The following is a 7,500-nucleotide window of genomic DNA, read 5'->3' as shown; positions in this document are numbered from 1 at the left end:
ATATAACTAACTCTACAGAATAATCAGGGATTTAGATTATTCATGAGATCCAACAGACATAGAAACGATACGACTACAAAACCAAACCTGATGGAGTTTTAAAGTCTTCCAGGATTTATTGGTTCTGACAGAAGAAGACTGGATCCTGTCAGAATTAAAACCTCTTCATAGAGAAATCCCAGAGGATCTTATTGGAACAGTAGATTAAAAACAGATTTCTAGTAGGATTTAGGAAATCCTCAAAGAACCAAACATTTTTGATTCCTAAAGGATTTTTTAAATTTATGGGAATCCTGAAAAGTAAATAATCCCAGAGGACTTTTTGTTTAGCAGATGTGAGCTGATGACGCTGATCCACTCAGACATGATCTGCTGTTTTTACCAAAAATATGTAGAGACCAAAGTCACGACACATGGAGACACACACTAACACGAACCGCTGATCAGAGTCTCCAGTCTGTCACATTTTCAGTTTTCACGTCATGAACAGAATCTTTTTGGGTTTTGGTCAAACAACGAAACATTTGAAAACGTCGACTTGGACTCTGAAACCGAAGCAGACGTTTATTTGTGTTGAAAATAAACAGATTCATCTAATTAGTATATGTGCTGTATGTGTTCAGTAACCTGCAGGTCCGGTTGTTGTGTCGTGAGCTCAGCTGCAGTTTAAAGTCAAACAGAGAGAAACACGTTCTGACATGTAGCCGACTCAGACGTGTTCTAGACAGAAACCTGCAGCTGGACTCGATCCATCAGAGCATTTCCTCCTCATTGTTTCTCAGGATTGATTACCTGTCAGCACTTGTTCAGACATCAGACGCTGAGACTTCCTGTTTGTGTTTCAGTTTCCAGAGGAGCTGCAGCGACTCACCAGTAACCTGCGGACCGTGGATCTGTCGGGGAACAAGATCGAGGTTCTTCCTGCCTCAATCGGAAACTTCCTGCAGCTCAAGAGTCTGACGCTCAACTCCAACAAACTCAGTGAGTGTTTGGTGTCGGCGCTCTGCAGCTAGGCCTGTCACGATAACAAATGTTGCTGGACGATAAATTGTCCTAGAAATTATTGCGATAAACGATAATATTGTCGCTTTTGTCGCTCATTTTTCAACTAATATAATGATAATGGCATAATAATGCAAGTACACCCTTTCAAAGATCAATAAACCTTTATTTCTAAAGAATATTTAACATTGGAATGTGAAAAAGACATTTTAAATATCCAAAATAAATAAAGATGGAGGCTGTGGCCAAAGCAATTGAGCCATGGCCAGCCGCGGTTCCTTACTGCAGCAACAATGTTAGCACCATTGTCTGTAGTGATGCGGAGGCGTGACGGTACACGTGATGATGATGACGTATGTGTTTTTTTCAAGGTGTTTCCCCGGTGTCCTCCTGTTAATCTAAGCATGTACCAGCTGTCTGTTTATAATCATATGATGCTGTTATAATGTGTTGTAATTGAGATCCTGACACACCAAACATCCTGGAAAGTGACAAAGTTACGTTTTTCTATAATTTACATAATTACATAATCGCCATCAGTAAACTGGACGCTGTCTGACTATTTCACTCTCGGGGTTCACTAAGTTCACTGAGTCTCGTCGGGAGGGCTGACCGTCACCATGACAACAGTATCTGACCGTCACCATGACAACAGTAACTGACCGTCACCATGACAACAGTAACTGACCGTCGCGCGACAAACACTTGGTGAGTTAAAGTTTTTTGCCGGGGACAGACGCTGTTTTTTGGGCAGAAATGTGACGAAGAGTCGGTCAGACCGACAGGCTGACAGACACTTCTCCACGAATAACTGCGGTATTTTGTTCCTCACATAAGTTGCCAAAGACACGACCAGTTACTACGTTCCTGTTGTTTGGTCCTGTAACGTTGCTTTGTGGGACATTTATTTTTATTTTGTTGAGTGAAGGATCTGTAGAGTTATCAGACACCAACACCATCAGATCAACACGCCCTCGCTCCGCGCCGCCGGCTCGGTTCGCCTCTGATACCTCCGGAGGCGCAGCGAAATTTCACCCCTCACCACATCTGAAACGTTCACACAAGGGCGGATGCGGAGAATTGGCGCAGTATCCCCGCATGCAAACGGCTGCGTGAATGGGGCTAGTGACTGACAAGAGGGTTCTAGTGAGAGACACGAGGAAAACAAACAAGCATGCAAATGGAAATTATCGAGGCCGGCAAAATTATCCAGCTCATTTTAATTTATCGTATGATTAATTGATTTATTGATTATCGTGACAGGCCTATCTGCAGCTGATTCTCTTTAGGTTTTGTCTTTATGAGACAGAACAGCTGCAGAGGAAACAGGGACAGAGGAGTGATGGACACAAAGACCAGGAGCTCCACGAGTCTGCTGGTCTGTGTTTGGATCATTTCTACCATTTTAGAGAGTGAGATCATCGACTGGTCTGGTGTTGGTGTCTCTGTCCCGTCAGAACCAGCACAGATCATCCAGTAACCAGCTGTTTGTTGTCTTTGTGTCCTCAGCTTGCATCCCCAGTGACATCTCCAAGCTGAAGAAACTGGAGACTCTGAGTCTGAATGGGAACCGGATCCAGCAGCTGCCCCCCTCTCTGGGCCAGCTCAAAGCTCTGCGGACCCTCAGCCTGTCCGGGAACCAGTTCTCAGAGTTCCCCTCCGGACTGGGAAGCCTGAGGCACCTGGACCTGCTGGACCTGTCCCGCAACCAGATCCGGAACGTCCCCCCAGAGGTGTCAGAGCTGCAGGCCATCGAGATCAACCTCAACCAGAACCAGGTACCTCCGGTCTCACAGTCCCTATCAGAACACTGTGAGACACCAGATCACCAAACAGTGTGTATGAGGCTCCTCCACACTCCCCAACGCTCACGGTCCTCCTCTTCCTCCAGATCTCCGTCCTGTCAGCGGAGGTGGCTGTGTGTCCCCGTCTGAAGGTCCTCCGTCTGGAGGAGAACTGTCTGGAGCTGTCCTCCATCCCTCTGTCCATCCTGAGGGACTCCCAGGTGTCTCTGTTCTCTGTGGAGGGAAACCTGTTTGAGGTGAAGAGTCTCCGAGACCTGCAGGGATACGACAAGGTCAGACCTGCTTCCCTTCTGCTTTTGTAACGTTCTCTGATGGTCTCTGATGGTCTCTAATGTTCTTTAATGGTCTCTGCTGGTCTCTGATGGTCTTTAATGGTCTCTGCTGGTCTCTGATGGTCTCTGATGGTCTTTAATGTTCTTTAATGGTCTCTGATGGTCTCTGCTGGTCTCTAATGTTCTTTAATGGTCTCTGATGGTCTCTGATGGTCTCTGTTGTCTCCTCCTCAGTACATGGAGCGCTTCACAGCCACCAAGAAGAAGTTTGCCTGAAGACGCTCGATGACGAGACTGAACCTTAGAGCGCTGGGGTCAAAAGAGACTCCACCCACCCACCACCGCTGCTTCTTCTTCTGCTGCTAAAATACAGACCCTACACAGCTGGGACAGTCCTCCTCACATGGCCACCCCACCGGACCGGACACAGAGACAAAGAGGACGTCTGTCCAACACGAGACCTGCTGCTTCAGTCTGAATCATTTAACCTGCGGACAGACGGACGGACACAGAGGACATGAAGAACCAGGATTAACAGGAGAGGAGAAGAAAGTGTCTCCAGCAGAGACTCAGGAACAGAAACATTAACACATTAATTCACTTTATGTTTGTCTCTTTAAATTATTATTTAATTTAACAGTTAAACTCATCAAACGTGTCCGAGACCAAACTGAACTCTGACGTTTGGAGGAACAGAACGATGAAGATGATGAAGTGTCTCCTCTTCGGTCGTCACTACAACATCTTCTCAAACTGAATCTGTTCATCACAATGGAAATGATTGTTAGACAGAAATTATAATAATTAAAATTCAGCCTTGTAGGTAATAAAATTATTCAACAGGATAAATCAGTTAATATAAAGATCTGTAATAATCAGACAGGAAGTGTTTGTTCAATATGACATCAGTGAGAGAAGTTTATCAATAAGTTCTGGTCATTCAAACTAATTCATTTCATTTAAATTCATGAAGAAGAGCAGATGTGATGAATGAAGGATGACTTCTCAGAGCTTTTTTACATTTTCAGTGTTTTTGTCAGAAATCATAAATGTGTCTGATGATGTGACGCAGGTGGACGCAGGTGGAAATTCATCTGAAATATTAATTCTTCTAATTTAAACATCAGAACAAAGTGCTGACTCCGCTCCACCTGCTGCTGAAGAGTTATGGTTCTGACTTTATTTTGAAGGTTAACGAGAGTCCAGTTTCACGTGAAGACGAGTTTGTCACTTTAAGTCAGTAACGTTCAGTCAGGAGGAGACGAGGAGACGATCCTGAAGACTTCGTCTTTGTTTCACACGAGCGTGTTGAGCTGCTCTGATTGGTCGCGTCTGAACACTAAACTCCTCCACTTCCTGTCTGCTGCATGTTTAAAGGACACTTCCACGTAACTTTGGAGGTTTGTTTTGTGTGAAGTCGTTTCTGAATCCGTTTTATTAACAAGTGCTCATTTTCACTTCCTGCTGCAGAAATCTGAAGTTTCTGGTCCAGTTTGTTCAAAACCCGCTCGGTGCTCTGGTCCATTATTCTTTACTATTTCTGTCCTTTTAAACAAACTTTACAGGAGAAACTACAAGCTAAAACCTTCTGATGGATTCAGTCCAGTACTCAGATCATATACTTGAGTAAAAGTACTTCCACAGTGTGTAGAAATACTTTGTTACAAGTAAAAGTCCTCCTCTCAAAGGTTAGTGAAAGTACAAAAGTATTTGCATTAAAATATACTTAAATATTAAAAGTACTCATTATGCAAAATGGCTCAATTCACGTTCTTTCATTACATACTTATTATCAGTGGTGAAAAGTAACTAAGTACATTTACTCAAGCTCTGTACTTAATTTTAATTTAAGGTACTTTGAGGGTTTCATTTCATCAACTTTATACTTCTGCTCCATTACATCTCAGAGAAGAAGTTGTACTTTTTACTCCACTGCATTTATTTGATTACTGTAGTTACTAGTTACTTTACAGATTACATTTGTAAATTGATTGATCTTCTCATCAATCAGATAAAAACAGTGATTGTGATAATCAGCTGACTCACAGTTTATACATGTAAATATATGATCAGTTACTTTACTGATACTTTGATACTCGAGTACATTTAACATCAGATACTTTCAGACTTTTACTTGAGTACAACTGTTGGGTACTTTTTACAACACTGTCAGTTTATCACAAACATTCAACACATCTGGAGATACGTGGTTTTCACTGGACAGGAAGGTAATCTGAAGAGTAACTAGTAACTAAAGCTGTCAGACAGATGTAGTGGAGTAAAAAGTACAATACTTCCCTCTGAGATGTAGTGGAGTAGAAGTGTAAAGTTACATAAAATGGAAATACTCAAATAAAGCAGCTTGATTTTGTACTGAAGTACTGGAGTAAATGTACTTAGTTACTTTCCAGGTTACGAACACTGATAAATGATGATAAAATAATTTGTAATCATCTCAGTTACACAAACAACTTGTTTTCTGTTTCCACTGATGGAATGTAACTACTAATTTACTCAAGTACTGTACTAAAGTAGACTGTTGAGGTACTTGTACTTTACTTTCCATTACTTTTCCATTTCCTGCTACTTCATACTTCCACTACACCGCATACTTTCTACTCCATTACATTTATCGGATAACTTCAGTAACCAGTTACCTTTCAGATTACATGTTTCCTCCCCTTCCTGTCCAGAAGAAAAAGAAAAAGATCTGAAAAGTTCAAATGTACAAAAGTACAAACTACAAGTGTAGTGGAGTAGAAGAAATACTCAAGTACAAGTACCTCGAAGTTGTACTCAGGTGCAGTACTTTATTAATGAGCTTAGTTACTTTCCATCCTGGGCTTAGAAGACTTCATCACACTACCTGAGCTCTGATGTCACACCACCAGGTGGCGGTCACGCGCAGTGAGTCTTCTCGTTCACACACACACACGCACGCACACACACACACACACACACACCTCCCCTCCACATTCCTCAGGGAGACCAACCAGTGTGAAGCTAGACGGAATGTAAGCTGAACTTCCGGTTACGCGTTTTTATTGAATTCATAAACATTTTAACTAATTAATTTTACTACTTTATTTATGATAGTTATGGTAGTATAGTATAGTACAGTATAGTGTAGTATAGTTATACTATATGTTTATTAGTAATTACCAACGGAGATGATTGACAGAATAAAAGCATAACGTGCATGAAATCATCTTTTAAAGATGTGCCTGTGCCTGCGGCAGCATTCTGTGAGCTTCCAGTTAGAAAATAAATAATAAATGTTAATACTTTTATACGTGTGAATGAAAGAAATTGTCGAAAATAGAATGATTCAATTACAAATCAAATATAAACTGACCTGAAAAACATCTGGTATTTGTTGTATTTTTTTTTTTACTTACCCGTAAACGTTTTGTTTGCTTATTCAGAAAATGTATATGAAACATAAACGTAAAAAAACACAGTTTGTAATTTGTTGTAACATTAAAAATCTGTTTTTAAAATACGGTTGTCTTTTATTTTTGAAGGCAGTTGATTTCCGGTGTCGTCGTGCTGTAATGTCTGTGCCTTGACGCCATTTTGTGCCAGACGAGCCGCGGCGCTGAGAGGTTCTGCTGAGAGGTTCTGCTGAGAGGTTCTGCTGAGAGGTTCTGCTCGTCACGCTCACACCGGCTCCGTGTCTTCCTTCCTGAACGGAACCAACACGAACCTTCATCTTGGATCAGCAGTTTGTTTCAGCGACATGAGTCCGACTTCAGGAGTTTGACGTCCTCCGGACCGCTCGACCCAGTCTTTCCTCCGGTGGACATCCTGTGTGTCCGGCTGGAAATGAGGCTTCAGTGAGGGAGTGAGACCCAGCCGAGCCGAACTGAGCCGGTTCATGTGGATGACGGTTTCACCTCCACAGAATGAGAAGATGAAGCTGTTTCTGTGGATTCTGGTTCTGTTCGCCCGGAGCCGCGGAGCGAGCTGCGGACACGGTGAGTTCACGGACCAGCGGAGTTAAACCAGCGTTTTGTTGTTCGGAGTTTGGTTCCGTTCATCAAAGTCCAGAATGTGGTGAAATGCGGCTCCGTTTGAAACATGTTGAGTTTAAAGTTGGTAAGTTTCATCACGAGTCTGAAGTCTTTGGACCTGCGGCTGAAACCGTCTGACCGAACTCTGCCTGTTTGTGAGCAGCTGAATCACTAAAACCTGAACATGTCGTCAGAATAAGTCGCTGTTAGTCAGTTGTATTTATGCCGAATCAAGCAGGAGACCAGTGTGAACTTAAAGAAGTCCGAGGTGTGTCTGTTCTGGCTCAGAACCGAGCTTAAAGCAAAGGCATCTGTTTGCTGGAGTTTGGCAGGTGAACCCTCGCGCAGAGTTGAGCTGCGTTCACGGGCCAAAGTGCAGGTTTGTGTTTGTGAGGGAATGTGAGCCCG

The 7,500-nt window shown here is 42.7% G+C and overlaps 2 protein-coding genes across 4 annotated transcripts in view; both read left to right on the top strand.

The window, feature by feature from the left end:
- lrrc57 (leucine rich repeat containing 57) overlaps window positions 1-4,835 on the top strand; it is a 6,043-nt gene extending 1,208 nt beyond the window's left edge. For both annotated transcript variants that reach the window (XM_073484081.1, XM_073484080.1), the window contains exons 4-7: window positions 846-981; window positions 2,512-2,780; window positions 2,894-3,079; window positions 3,314-4,835. In XM_073484081.1, coding sequence (XP_073340182.1) covers window positions 846-981; window positions 2,512-2,780; window positions 2,894-3,079; window positions 3,314-3,355 — 633 coding nt within the window. In that variant the 3' untranslated portion in view covers window positions 3,356-4,835. The remainder of the gene's footprint in view (window positions 1-845; window positions 982-2,511; window positions 2,781-2,893; window positions 3,080-3,313) is intronic.
- Window positions 4,836-6,671: 1,836 nt separating this feature from the next.
- tyro3 (TYRO3 protein tyrosine kinase) overlaps window positions 6,672-7,500 on the top strand; it is a 21,696-nt gene continuing 20,867 nt past the window's right edge. For both annotated transcript variants that reach the window (XM_073483618.1, XM_073483617.1), the window contains exon 1: window positions 6,672-7,056. In XM_073483618.1, coding sequence (XP_073339719.1) covers window positions 6,957-7,056 — 100 coding nt within the window. In that variant the 5' untranslated portion in view covers window positions 6,672-6,956. The remainder of the gene's footprint in view (window positions 7,057-7,500) is intronic.

This window comes from Pagrus major, chromosome 16, assembly GCF_040436345.1.
Source record: "Pagrus major chromosome 16, Pma_NU_1.0".
Lineage (NCBI taxonomy): Eukaryota > Metazoa > Chordata > Actinopteri > Spariformes > Sparidae > Pagrus > Pagrus major.
This window is presented reverse-complemented; position numbering and strand designations above follow the sequence as displayed.